This window comes from Jatropha curcas, chromosome 1 (genome assembly GCF_041381405.1).
Source record: "Jatropha curcas cultivar XTBG-Jc1 chromosome 1, XTBG_Jcur_1.0, whole genome shotgun sequence".
In the NCBI taxonomy this organism is placed as follows: domain Eukaryota; kingdom Viridiplantae; phylum Streptophyta; class Magnoliopsida; order Malpighiales; family Euphorbiaceae; genus Jatropha; species Jatropha curcas.
The window spans coordinates 31,001,817-31,016,136 of NC_143151.1; the positions used below are offsets into that span (position 1 = coordinate 31,001,817).

General features: G+C 34.1%; 1 protein-coding gene across 2 annotated transcripts; it reads right to left on the bottom strand.

Moving 5' to 3' along the window:
* Positions 1-42: 42 nt before the first annotated feature.
* On the bottom strand, positions 43-2,883 carry LOC149499370 (O-fucosyltransferase family protein). 2 transcript variants are annotated; one of them, XM_089716513.1, is made up of 6 exons: positions 2,609-2,883; positions 2,451-2,530; positions 1,883-1,953; positions 1,706-1,794; positions 1,143-1,364; positions 43-918 (listed from the first exon to the last, which is right to left on the bottom strand). In XM_089716513.1, the coding sequence occupies exons 1-6, from the start codon at positions 2,737-2,739 to the stop codon at positions 186-188; spliced, it is 1,326 nt and encodes a 441-aa protein (XP_089572639.1). In that variant the 5' UTR covers positions 2,740-2,883; the 3' UTR covers positions 43-185. The 2 variants fall into 2 exon arrangements, with proteins under 2 accessions (XP_089572639.1, XP_089572642.1); XM_089716516.1 differs by having other exon boundaries at positions 1,883-1,988; positions 2,609-2,669.
* Positions 2,884-14,320: the final 11,437 nt, after the last annotated feature.

Genomic DNA, 14,320 nt, shown 5'->3' on the forward strand with positions numbered 1-14,320 from the left:
GGCCATTTTGGAGTTTCTCTTCACAATTTAGTTTCTACAAGATAACCAAAGGCGCATTGTTGCACAAATAGGTCAGCCTATTTCAATCAATTTCTTCCGCAGTTCCTGCTGCCCACCAAACTTTTAAAACAGCCATGATAAAAGTACATGATTAAAACAGGAAAAAGAAAGTTTAAACACATCCGTTACAATTTGAATTCGCAAAAGCAGTCGGGCAAAGCAGAACCTCTTCCCATGACAAAATCTTCTTCGTGAGTTTTCCATAAGGCTTGCATCAACTCCTTCCCTTTCAAGCTCTGAAAAGTAAACTCTGCAAAAGCTCTTCGGCTTAAGAACAGGGTCTTATACAGCCCTTTATAAGCTCGCATAGCAGCAACCATCTTGTCCATGTTACCAAAATAAGTAGCCATGTAGGAATCACTATTAATAGAAACGTAATAGTCCAAGGCAGCTTTTGTATTCCCATGCATGCTTGTGAAATCCTCGCTGCTAAGAAGGGTTGCCTTATTAAAAACATTGGTGTAGATAGATGTCAATCCTTCAATTTCCATTAGACCATCTCCAGCAGCAAGATATATATTTGTGTTTGTAGGAATGGAGAGTGCCTGAAGTATGAGGGCGGTCTCATTAGGTGTGAGGGGACATTTGCCTCGTTTTCTCCAAATACGGGCCGATTCTCCAGTCCAGGGTTTTCTATAATCTCTTGCAGCTTCAATGGCTTCCATGGAGGCAGGAGAAAGGCCCAAATATTCACACTGGCTGTATGCCACCATGTCCGGTTCAAATCGCAGGTGAAGTGAGAGAAAGGGTTTTGGTATGGCTTCCAGAAGTTCTGAGGCTTTCTTTTCCAAGGATCTTGTTAGGCGTAATGCACTATAACAAGCTTGGCAAAGTGCAGCTTTTGCATATGAAGGATACCTACAATATGTAACAAAGTTTAAGCATTTAAATAGTAAGCACAAGACCCAAATTTAGCACATGTTGAGAAAACCCTTTTGCAAATAACTGAAAATGCAATATAATTATACCACTTCAAAACTTGATTACAAATTATATGGCCATTAAAAGCTGTCAATAGGCCTAGTAATAGAGTGGTTTTGGATGTGAAAAGATGCATGAAAAGTCAAGTTACAGTGCACTACCTGTCCCTCCTTTGGCTCATTGCTGGTGTAATTGAAATATAATGATGTTCCAGTAAGGATGGAAGAACACTTTCAATGTAATCAAATTGGCCTTTACGTTTGCTACAGTCTACATGAAATGGTTCTTTTGATGCAATCTCTGGTGGCAAATCCTTAACGACTTTAACAAAGCCCTTTACTTGTTGAATGAAGTAATCAACATCAAACACATCTGCAAAACCACTGAGGTGAAAATCATGAAATACATCATATCTTTTGTTATTTAACCCAAAAAAAATAAAGAAGAAAAAAATGAAAAAGAGAAAAATTAAGAATAGTAAAGCATCCATAAGCCATTAGCCTTTAACTCCATGATGTAAGTTACAATCTTCTTAGAATAATTACCTATCTTACAAGAAATTAGTAAAACAAGCTAGTCTGATACTGCATAGATTTTCAGATTCTGTAATAGTAAAAGAAATATTTTATGGATTTCTTCAAATCTGGAAGCAAAAACCATTTCCATTTTGTAGATTCAATCTAAATTATGAAGAAACCAAGGGATAAAAATAAGCAAAATTTACCTAGACTCATTCCAATATGCAGCTGCTTCAAACTTTGGCAAAACCAGAGTTGCATTTAACAAACGGGCAATGCCGACACCATCACAGAACTGCATGCATCATGAACAAATAATTTCACCAAGCAGCATGTAAGAACCAAGCATTTCTCACAGATAAAAACATCTACCGGACACTCACATCTCGTCTCATTTGATTGAGGCCACCATAGCAATCCACACGAATATATCCATTACTCTTTGCCGGAAGAGCTGCAGGATTTCAACAAAAAACCAATACAAATTGTCTGCAATGAAAACCAATTAAATTTGACTCAGAATTTAAAAAAAAAAAAACAAAAAAACAAAAAATCGAAGCCCACCCAACCCAAACGTTATTCTTAGCCATAAACATTCTAGATCTCTCCAAAATTTATTCCCAATTGAACAAACTGGTGGCATATAATCCCATAATTTCCAACCATTTACAAAATACTTCAAACCCTGAACAACTAAAGCCAACCACTTCATACCGGCATTAGGGGAGAAAAACTCATTTACATCAATCAAATACATTTTAGTGCTAGTCTTTTCCTTGCTAATATAGCTGAAAAATTGATTGTTCCCAAAGAAAGCAACTAACTTTAAATTCACATTTAAACTTCACCATTTCTAACTTTCAAATTCTCTATTCACATAAAAGCCTACAAACAAAAGGGGCATTGCAAAAACTTTAAACAAGTAATCAGAAAACAGAGAAAATGTTGTACCAGTAAGGTGTCCTTGAAGCCACCATTTGCAAGGCCTCCATTCTACAATTCTTCTAACACTCCATATGTCCAATTTCCTCCTGCATTGCAAAAGTCAAAGATCACAAACCACAGAAATATTTAAGAAAGCTATAACGCAGTGAATATTTTGTACTTACGTGGATGAATCAGAAGAGGAACTTATGGTTGAAGAAAACAGCGTCGTTGAAGGAGAGAGGAAAACGACGGCAAGGACGAGAGAGAAAGTGAAGATGAAAGTGAACAATGGTTTCACAGAGACCGCAATCATTTGATAAATAAGATACCTTTTTAGGAGAATTTGAAACGAAATTAGAAAGATTTTAGGGTTTTTGAGTGTCTGAACTGAGAATTGATAGATTGGATCGCGCGCAAAGTAGGAATATTATAATGGTCGGTGATTGCATTGGGTCGAGCCGGGTCGGAATCGACATTTTCATTAAATATATTTTTATATTTTTGTTTTGTAAATTTAAAAAAAATATATATAGTATTTTTTTTCTCTAGTATGCTTCTATTATGACACTAATTTCAAAATACAAACATATAATAATAAAAATGGATTAAACACATTATTTTCCTTGAACTTGTGTCAAAAAGACCTCTTTACTTTTAAAATGACCGTATGGCTATTTAAAATTGTAAATTTATTACTTACACATGCCAACTTTAATTAATTAAATATTATTTTTTATCATTAAATTAATTAAAATAATATTATATCTTTACCTTCTTTCTCTCCCCTTTTCATTCCATTAATACCATTTTTCTCTGCCCTCCTCCTTTGCTGCAGATCTCATTTTCTCTCTTTGGAAATTTATTTTATCAATACTATTTTTCTCTCTCCTCCTCCTCCTTTTCTGCAGATTCAAACCTACACTTTACTAATTAGCTAAAGAAAATTTTTTAAAAAATATGAATAACACAGTAGTTTCATTCAGAATTTTTTAATTACTGAGAAAATAAAAACTTACAAAATTTTTTATTTTTTTCAAAATAACGAGAGCCACTATTTTTTTACGCAAATCCTAAGAGCAAATGATGTATTCGGGCCAATAAAAATGTAATATTTATATCATGTCTTTTAAATTTTCTTTTAGAATATATATGAAACACCCTTAATTTTTATTTTCGAAACTTTTGAATTATTATTAAATCAAAAATCTGAATTTTCGACTGTCCGGACTGCAAATACTGTTTAATTCTAATATGAGCCCAAGTTTACGGAGTTGGGCTCAAGCCCAAAACATATTATTAAATATTTGCCGAGTGGAGAATCTCTAGAAATTTTTAAGAGTAAATATGGAGCGCTAATTATTAAATTATTAAAAATGTATATGTATATGTGTGTGATTACTATATAAATTAATTATTCTAGAACCTAACTAAAAGAGTCAAAATAAATCAAATCGGATTAGAAAATCTGCAAATCGAGCCAAAGATCGAATCAGACCAAACCGGTTCGAATCGAACCGGAATGATCTAGAAACCGACCCACTTTCTTTCTTTCTTTTCCTCTCCTTTCTTCTTCTTCCTCCAACGTCGATCTCACCCTCGCCCTTCATCTCCTCTCGTTTTTTTTGACAACCAGAGACCCGCGTCGCGCCTCCTCGCCGTCGACTCCTCGCCGCAGCAGCCGCCTTCCTTCCCTTCTCTCCGTTTTCGTTTCTGGTGAGTGCAAGAGTCACAGCGAAGCTGGGACCTCAACGCGATCGAGACAGTCGCGTCTCCGTCCTTCCCTCCGAGCAACTCCGACGATGATCTCCGATGAGGTAAGTTGATTGTCCTCCCATTTCACTCCTTTAGAAATCATTCGTATAGATTAGGCGATTTATCGCAGGAATTGATCAAAATGGGACTTAGGGATTTAAGAATAAAAATTGGGATTTTGTTAGATATTGACATAATTTGTAGTAGTTGGCTATAGAAGTGAGTTCCATATGAAATTTGCTGCGTCTTGGCGTAAGAATTGCAAGATTCAGGAACCAAGGTACCTCCGGCCACTGTAGACGACGGCGACAGCGGTGGCTCCGGTGGCCGGAGTTCCCAAGGGGCAGAACCTTGCATTTTTCGTGTAGAGTATGAATATATAATTAGTTTTACTATCTGACCTCAATTGATATTAAATCTGTGGATTGACGTATATGTTTGATTAACGTATACAATCTTAGAAAGGTCTAATTAGTTAGTTAGCAAAGTAATTAAATCTGGTTAGTATTCAAAACGAGTTATATGGATGAATTTTATAATAATTAGGATGTTTTAGTTTCTATGAAATTAATACTAATAAGGGTTAATATTATTAAGTAATATGTAATTGAATGTTAATTAAGGATTATTAGTGTAATTTGTTTTATATATGATATCGTTAATTGGATGATATGAGTTGCGTAGAATATATTATGTAAATTTGGGTAAATTATGACATGTTGTTCTTATAAGAAGCACCTAAGATGAAGCTAGTGCCATTGTATATAAGTTAATATGTTAATGAATAGTTTGATTGTAGACCTTGCCATAATTAGAAATTATATTTCTATGCCAAGACAAAGGAAATTTAATAAGCCTATGTTTAGGAGTGAATCAAGTTACTTAATAGATATATATGCTTTGAATATTTTTTTTATTTAGGTTAGCATTGAATTTTAGTGGATAGCTTAGAATTTGACTTTTCGATGCAAGTTCTATTTATAAGGTGTACATTTATTTGATAATTAGTTAGGGGACAATTAATAATATCATTGGAACATGTTGGAGGTTATTAAAATTTGTAGATTTATTTAGTGGACGTTGACATACTTGTACTGAAAGGAGGATGGGACTTAAATTGTTGATTGCCCGACGGATGGGCTGTGTGTATTGATTGATATATATATATAATATTGTGATATTTGAGCAGGTAAATAGTCCAATTTTTAGGGGAGGTGCTGCCGAAATTTCAATAGAAATTAGACTAGTTTTAAGTAATAACATAATTAATAAATTTATTTAGATTAATTCTATAACTTAATACATAATAAATATAGTGCTCTAATTATTTTATGATTATCATTATTATTTATTTAATTATTCAATTATTTATTCATTTTGATTATCATTGTTTATTATTATTATTATTATTATTATTATTATTATTATTATTTATTTTATCTTTGTTGTTGTTAATATTATTTATTTAATTATTTAATTGTAATTAAGAATGAATGCCTAATTGTGCATTGCATTATGATGCTCAACTGATCAATATGTCTGCATTTGATTGCATTGTTTGATTACCTGTGCTGTGAATATGTTGTGCCTTGTTTGTGTGGAATTAGGATGAAGTGGACCACCATGGGTTTGTGAGGACGGTCTGTGATATGGATCCGATTATGATTTGATATTTGACCGTCGGCCGGGAAAATGGGAGATCGGCGCCCCCTTGTGCACCTGATGATATAAATTATATGGAAATTCACAGGATGGCTTCTTGTTGTTGCGCACCTGATAATCTAGATTTGATTGTAGCCCGCAGGGTGGCCTCCTGTTGTGAGCACTTGATGATCTAGATTGGATGGAGACCACCGGGTTGCCTCCTGTTGGTATGGAAAAGAAACGAGAGAATGGAAAAATAATGAGAGGACTGGTCAGTGAGGATTAGACCAGTTGGCCGTATGGGGGATCGGCTCCCTGGTGCACATGTATGAGAGGGCGAGCCATGTGTGAGGACGGCTCGTTGGGGTTTCAGGTGGCGCCACTGACTAATTTCCACGTGATGTGATTATATGAAGATGTTTATGATTGTGAGTGCTGATGATATGCCATTTGTGTGACTGGCTGCGTGAGCATATAACTAGTCGGATGACTAGATTAATATGTGTACACATTTGTATGACTGCGTGTGTTGTGTAATAATTATTACTCCTTAGAAAACTCACATGTCTTGCTTAAATTTTTCAGGAAGTAGTTTCTCTTTAATTCGGGTTAAGCTATGTTTTCTTCGCCGCAGGATTATTAAGAAGTTTTCCCAGTGCCATAATTGTTTTGCTATGTAATTATATGTATAAGAAGCTATGTATAACAAACAGTTAGTGACTCCGCAGTTGTAGAATTTACATATATTTAGCTGTAAATTAACATAGACAAAATAATTCTGTAAGCCCATATTAAAAATGTGTTATATTGTAAATGGGGCTCGAACTATAGAATGCTGTAGAAGATAAACTTGGGCCGAGAAATAATAAAATATTGAGGTTTATCTTTCATAATAATATGGGCTGAATGTTTAAAATTATATTGAGATAATAAATTTTTAGTGTTTCAGGCTTACTACGGGTCTCGGGGGCCTTAAGCTTACCTGGGCCCTAGTGCCGGTCCGGCCCATGGAATCGGGTCGTGACAAAGTTGGTATCAGAGCTTAGGTTAGGGTTTTAAGACACAACTGCGGAGTATAGGAAATTTCTTTATGTTGGGATCGGCCGTAACCAACATAAGGAAGGAAACTTTGTGATTTTCCCTCCCTAGGGATGGTGGACGCACTAGACCCTATGCGGTGGGAAAACCCACACCTATTGTGTAGATCAATAGACTATAGAAGATGTAATTCAAGGTTTGAAGTGAAAGCAGTAGACAATAAGATAAATCCATCGCAATACCTAGAAGGGCTAGAGTTGGTATCAACCCTTAGGCTAGGGAATAGAGTAATACCTGATGGTAGTGGATTGGCCTGATCACCCAGTACACTACTCTTCATGTGAGCTCTATTCCTATAGCGAATAGGATAGTGTAGAGAAAAAAAAAAAAAAGGATTTTCATTGGTATGGCAGGTTCATGGACATAAATAGTAATTTTAAGGTGATTAGGAATATGTGAACAAATATTCAGCTCAGCTACTGAATTTCTTTAGAAATTATCCAAAAAAAAAATATATAAATTTTATGTCATTTTATTTACTTGTTATTTGAATTTAAAGTTCCATTTTGATTTTGAATTTAAATTATGTTATGACAAATAATCTAAAATTGATTAATTATGTAAAAAGTTATTTTCGTAAGTTGTCTATTTATATCACGGGCCAGCGAGGTGAAATAACAAGGTGAGTTGATCATGAGCGTGGTTAGAACATAAAAAGAAAGCTTAGAGAAGAACAAGATAAAAGGTAGTAATGAGAAATGATGATGTTAATAAGAAGTAACTAGACAATTAGTAGTTGAATTAAGGACACAAACGTTGGAAAAGTTTGGGGAGACAACTTTAGTTTAGAAGCTAGGTTGCAAAATAAATGGAAGGGATAACAGTAGAAATGGACTTGAATGGTTTAAGGGTATAGAAAAGGTATATATATCAAAGTGTAATATATGTTAGGAGCAAGTGGTAGACAAATCAGAGGAATTTATAAATATCTTACTCGACTTGAATAAGAGAATATTGATTGATTAAGGACAAATGAGATAGGTAAGTTAAATATAAAGTTGACTCAAGTTAGTGATAGGTAGACGTATGGCTAATTAAGACTTTTAATTAAATGTTAAGACTATAGTTTAGAAAATTCTAGTCCATGATATGGACAGAAAAGTGAGAAGTTATTAGTATATATGCATTAGGCGATAAGAAGCTAATGAGATTGATTGGATGTGATATTTGGGTGTTAAGATAGCATTAGGTCAGGACTTAAGAGATTTTTATAGAAGACATTAGTATTGATGTGTATTAGATGAAAGGGTAAGTAATAAGTTTTAGATTGAAATGTTGGTGATTAGATAGATCACGATTAACGATGATTAACAGATAGTTATTTCGAAGTGCCCTATGATATAATAGACAACGGAAGTCGCAGACGATTTTTCTTAAAGTTTTGAATTAAAGTAATAATTTCAACCTTGGATTTTTGAATTTTTGATTAAAGAAAAGTTTTAGTAATAATATATGTAAATTAAACGAATTAAATCTTGATATTAGAAGTAAATTAAATTTCAGTCGTTTTGTGTTTGTGAACTATATGTTGGGTTTTCATGAGGGAATACTTAGTGAAAATTTAAATTTTCAAAGGAAATTAAATAATTTTGAGAAACATATATGACATATATTATGCATCTTCTTGATAAATCCGGTTTTATTGTAAAAGTTTTATTCAAAGAAAGATTTTCTAAAGATTTCAGTAGCAGTGTGAAGATAGTAATTGAAGATTTAGGTAATAAACTTGAGTTTTTTATAAGTTTCGGCTAGGTGGCACTAAGTAGGATGATTGACGGTAGAAGTACAATCAGAACGCCCTACTTATTCCCTTTTTACTCGGTCGATCTTATTCGCTCTTGAGCCGACTTTTTAGTATTTGGAGTATCTCTTATGACTTTAGAATCACCTATTCCTTTGTTCTTATTACCACCTGTTAGATTTCAATTCGAGGACGAATTGTCTTAAGGGGGGGTGATTGAAACACCCTTAATTTTTATTTTCGAAACTTTTGAATTATTATTAAATCAAAAATCTGAATTTTCGACTGTCCGGACTGCAAATACTGTTTAATTCTAATATGAGCCCAAGTTTACGGAGTTGGGCTCAAGCCCAAAACATATTATTAAATATTTGCCGAGTGGAGAATCTCTAGAAATTTTTAAGAGTAAATATGGAGCGCTAATTATTAAATTATTAAAAATGTATATGTATATGTGTGTGATTACTATATAAATTAATTATTCTAGAACCTAACTAAAAGAGTCAAAATAAATCAAATCGGATTAGAAAATCTGCAAATCGAGCCAAAGATCGAATCAGACCAAACCGGTTCGAATCGAACCGGAATGATCTAGAAACCGACCCACTTTCTTTCTTTCTTTTCCTCTCCTTTCTTCTTCTTCCTCCAACGTCGATCTCACCCTCGCCCTTCATCTCCTCTCGTTTTTTTTGACAACCAGAGACCCGCGTCGCGCCTCCTCGCCGTCGACTCCTCGCCGCAGCAGCCGCCTTCCTTCCCTTCTCTCCGTTTTCGTTTCTGGTGAGTGCAAGAGTCACAGCGAAGCTGGGACCTCAACGCGATCGAGACAGTCGCGTCTCCGTCCTTCCCTCCGAGCAACTCCGACGATGATCTCCGATGAGGTAAGTTGATTGTCCTCCCATTTCACTCCTTTAGAAATCATTCGTATAGATTAGGCGATTTATCGCAGGAATTGATCAAAATGGGACTTAGGGATTTAAGAATAAAAATTGGGATTTTGTTAGATATTGACATAATTTGTAGTAGTTGGCTATAGAAGTGAGTTCCATATGAAATTTGCTGCGTCTTGGCGTAAGAATTGCAAGATTCAGGAACCAAGGTACCTCCGGCCACTGTAGACGACGGCGACAGCGGTGGCTCCGGTGGCCGGAGTTCCCAAGGGGCAGAACCTTGCATTTTTCGTGTAGAGTATGAATATATAATTAGTTTTACTATCTGACCTCAATTGATATTAAATCTGTGGATTGACGTATATGTTTGATTAACGTATACAATCTTAGAAAGGTCTAATTAGTTAGTTAGCAAAGTAATTAAATCTGGTTAGTATTCAAAACGAGTTATATGGATGAATTTTATAATAATTAGGATGTTTTAGTTTCTATGAAATTAATACTAATAAGGGTTAATATTATTAAGTAATATGTAATTGAATGTTAATTAAGGATTATTAGTGTAATTTGTTTTATATATGATATCGTTAATTGGATGATATGAGTTGCGTAGAATATATTATGTAAATTTGGGTAAATTATGACATGTTGTTCTTATAAGAAGCACCTAAGATGAAGCTAGTGCCATTGTATATAAGTTAATATGTTAATGAATAGTTTGATTGTAGACCTTGCCATAATTAGAAATTATATTTCTATGCCAAGACAAAGGAAATTTAATAAGCCTATGTTTAGGAGTGAATCAAGTTACTTAATAGATATATATGCTTTGAATATTTTTTTTATTTAGGTTAGCATTGAATTTTAGTGGATAGCTTAGAATTTGACTTTTCGATGCAAGTTCTATTTATAAGGTGTACATTTATTTGATAATTAGTTAGGGGACAATTAATAATATCATTGGAACATGTTGGAGGTTATTAAAATTTGTAGATTTATTTAGTGGACGTTGACATACTTGTACTGAAAGGAGGATGGGACTTAAATTGTTGATTGCCCGACGGATGGGCTGTGTGTATTGATTGATATATATATATAATATTGTGATATTTGAGCAGGTAGATAGTCCAATTTTTAGGGGAGGTGCTGCCGAAATTTCAATAGAAATTAGACTAGTTTTAAGTAATAACATAATTAATAAATTTATTTAGATTAATTCTATAACTTAATACATAATAAATATAGTGCTCTAATTATTTTATGATTATCATTATTATTTATTTAATTATTCAATTATTTATTCATTTTGATTATCATTGTTTATTATTATTATTATTATTATTATTATTATTATTTATTTTATCTTTGTTGTTGTTAATATTATTTATTTAATTATTTAATTGTAATTAAGAATGAATGCCTAATTGTGCATTGCATTATGATGCTCAACTGATCAATATGTCTGCATTTGATTGCATTGTTTGATTACCTGTGCTGTGAATATGTTGTGCCTTGTTTGTGTGGAATTAGGATGAAGTGGACCACCATGGGTTTGTGAGGACGGTCTGTGATATGGATCCGATTATGATTTGATATTTGACCGTCGGCCGGGAAAATGGGAGATCGGCGCCCCCTTGTGCACCTGATGATATAAATTATATGGAAATTCACAGGATGGCTTCTTGTTGTTGCGCACCTGATAATCTAGATTTGATTGTAGCCCGCAGGGTGGCCTCCTGTTGTGAGCACTTGATGATCTAGATTGGATGGAGACCACCGGGTTGCCTCCTGTTGGTATGGAAAAGAAACGAGAGAATGGAAAAATAATGAGAGGACTGGTCAGTGAGGATTAGACCAGTTGGCCGTATGGGGGATCGGCTCCCTGGTGCACATGTATGAGAGGGCGAGCCATGTGTGAGGACGGCTCGTTGGGGTTTCAGGTGGCGCCACTGATTAATTTCCACGTGATGTGATTATATGAAGATGTTTATGATTGTGAGTGCTGATGATATGCCATTTGTGTGACTGGCTGCGTGAGCATATAACTAGTCGGATGACTAGATTAATATGTGTACACATTTGTATGACTGCGTGTGTTGTGTAATAATTATTACTCCTTAGAAAACTCACATGTCTTGCTTAAATTTTTCAGGAAGTAGTTTCTCTTTAATTCGGGTTAAGCTATGTTTTCTTCGCCGCAGGATTATTAAGAAGTTTTCCCAGTGCCATAATTGTTTTGCTATGTAATTATATGTATAAGAAGCTATGTATAACAAACAGTTAGTGACTCCGCAGTTGTAGAATTTACATATATTTAGCTGTAAATTAACATAGACAAAATAATTCTGTAAACCCATATTAAAAATGTGTTATATTGTAAATGGGGCTCGAACTATAGAATGCTGTAGAAGATAAACTTGGGCCGAGAAATAATAAAATATTGAGGTTTATCTTTCATAATAATATGGGCTGAATGTTTAAAATTATATTGAGATAATAAATTTTTAGTGTTTCAGGCTTACTACGGGTCTCGGGGGCCTTAAGCTTACCTGGGCCCTAGTGCCGGTCCGGCCCATGGAATCGGGTCGTGACAATATATTTCATTAATTTCTTTTGAATATTTTGATTAGTATTCTAATTAACTTTTTGGTTGGTAGTATTTATTATGGCTTCTAAATAAATGCATTGAATTTCATATCAAACTATTGAAAGTAATGTAATTATAAATTTATTTCATATACAATAGTTTTCCATTTTCCATATCCTAAAATTACAAATTTAGTTATAATGAGATATAATTAGATCATAATTTTTTTATTTAAACAAATGATTTATGTTATGCAATATATATCATTTTGCAAATGTTTAATCAAGTTCTTTATTCAGTTACACTGAGAAAATAATTAGGCCAGTTTTTGTAAATTATAGTAGTAATACTTTCTATTTACACCTAGTTGTTCAGGAATTCCCAAGTTTTTAGGAAGAGAGTAAAAATAATGCAGAATGCAGAAGAACAAGTTTTTTCTTCAGTACATGGAACAGAATACTATCTCTAAAGAATATTTTACAAGTGAAGATCATCAAATCTTCCCATTCAAGATTCATTACTATCTCTGAAACAGGATTGAATTTCAAGAGCAGTTTTAGTAGCATCATCTTCACACTGAACATTATTCCACCACTCTTTACCTGCTTTATTAGTTAAAACTTTATGGCCCTTGCACTGCAAGAATTTAGTGGAAGCTGCTTGAGCAACGGACATTCTGATACATGGATTTCCTCTGGAAATAGTATTGGCAGTGCTTTCCAATAAATACCCTTCAGCTTATTCAAATGCTTTAATCTCAGGAATTTGAGTCTTGCAAATGGATTATTGTGATTTTCACCAAATTTTTCGAAGCTAATTATTTCTTCCAATTCTCCACATCCCCAGATGAACAGATTGGTCAAATTAGGAGCTAGAACAAGCCATGTCAAGTCCTGCAAATATAACAGCCACCAGCTTCCACTTTGTGAAGATTGTCGAAGCACTTCTTTCTCCAATTTGCTGACTTGTAGAGATTACCAAGATCATCCAAATACAATAATTCTAAATCTCCATTGCAGCTTAATAATTTTTGACGGTTGAAAACTCGGGGAAAGATGAATGCTCGTTTTATTGTGATCTTGGTAATCTCCATAGAGCTTAAATTATTTGGAACACGAATTCCAAGTCATTGATGAATGCTTACCATAAAGCTTAAATCATGAACACGAATTCTTTACCTTCTGCAACTGTTTTAATGGCGAATTTGGATAATGGGTTGAATGCAACTAAAACTAAGAACTCAAATGGAGGAAGGAGAATTCAATATTTAGAGAAGACTCTCTCTCCAGTGACAAATTGTTTGCAGAGAATGTAGTGGGAGAGTGCTGTTATATCGAATATGTTGTTGCTGAATTAGTGCCTATCACCGAGTTACGATGTGACAAAATTAAGTATACACTATAGGCCACCAAGAAATCTCATTTTGGCATTTAAGCGCTTGTCCCTCCGACAGGTAAGTGTTAGCTCCGAGCTAGCTACGGTAAATAGGTCTTTATAATGTTTTGATTTAACACTTTTTCTCTTCATCTCAGGCGATAATCTGTTCTGGTGTCCTCTATCTGTACAACGTCTAACCATTTAGCATTCTATAATGAATTTCTTTCTTTTCTTTTGTTCTGTGTTTAACGTCCTTTTTTTGTTTTATTAATAAATAGTTGCTGTCCAGATACTTGACCTCATAGGTGAAGAAAGAAAGACCTTTTCTTTTCAAGAGAACATTTTTGTCAGACATCAATCTTCTTTTTTTTTTTTTTTTCTTCGTATGAATGCTTGCCTTTGAGGGTTGGCATTTCTTTGTAGCCAATCCTTGCATCAATATATATTCTTCCATTTGAATTTCCACGTTAAGACATAATTCAGGCGCATTGCCAGCTCTTCTTTCTCTGAGAATTTAGCCTCTCTTTAAGGTCTTTAACTGTCTTTGATTTATGTTCTGCTAGCAACTGGTGGGAATTGCTGCATTCATCCACTGGTAATAGATTTATTCCCTTAAAGAATCATACGTATGTATTAGTGTATGTAAAATGTGATTTTATGTAACCATTTCTCTAGCCTGATAATTTCTTTGATTTGATTAAAGAAAGCGTGAGTAGGTATCTTGCAGGCTTGATTGCTAAAATTTTATGTCCAGGAACTACATAGCGAGGTTTAAAAAGTTCAAGGTGCATATATTTAATCATGT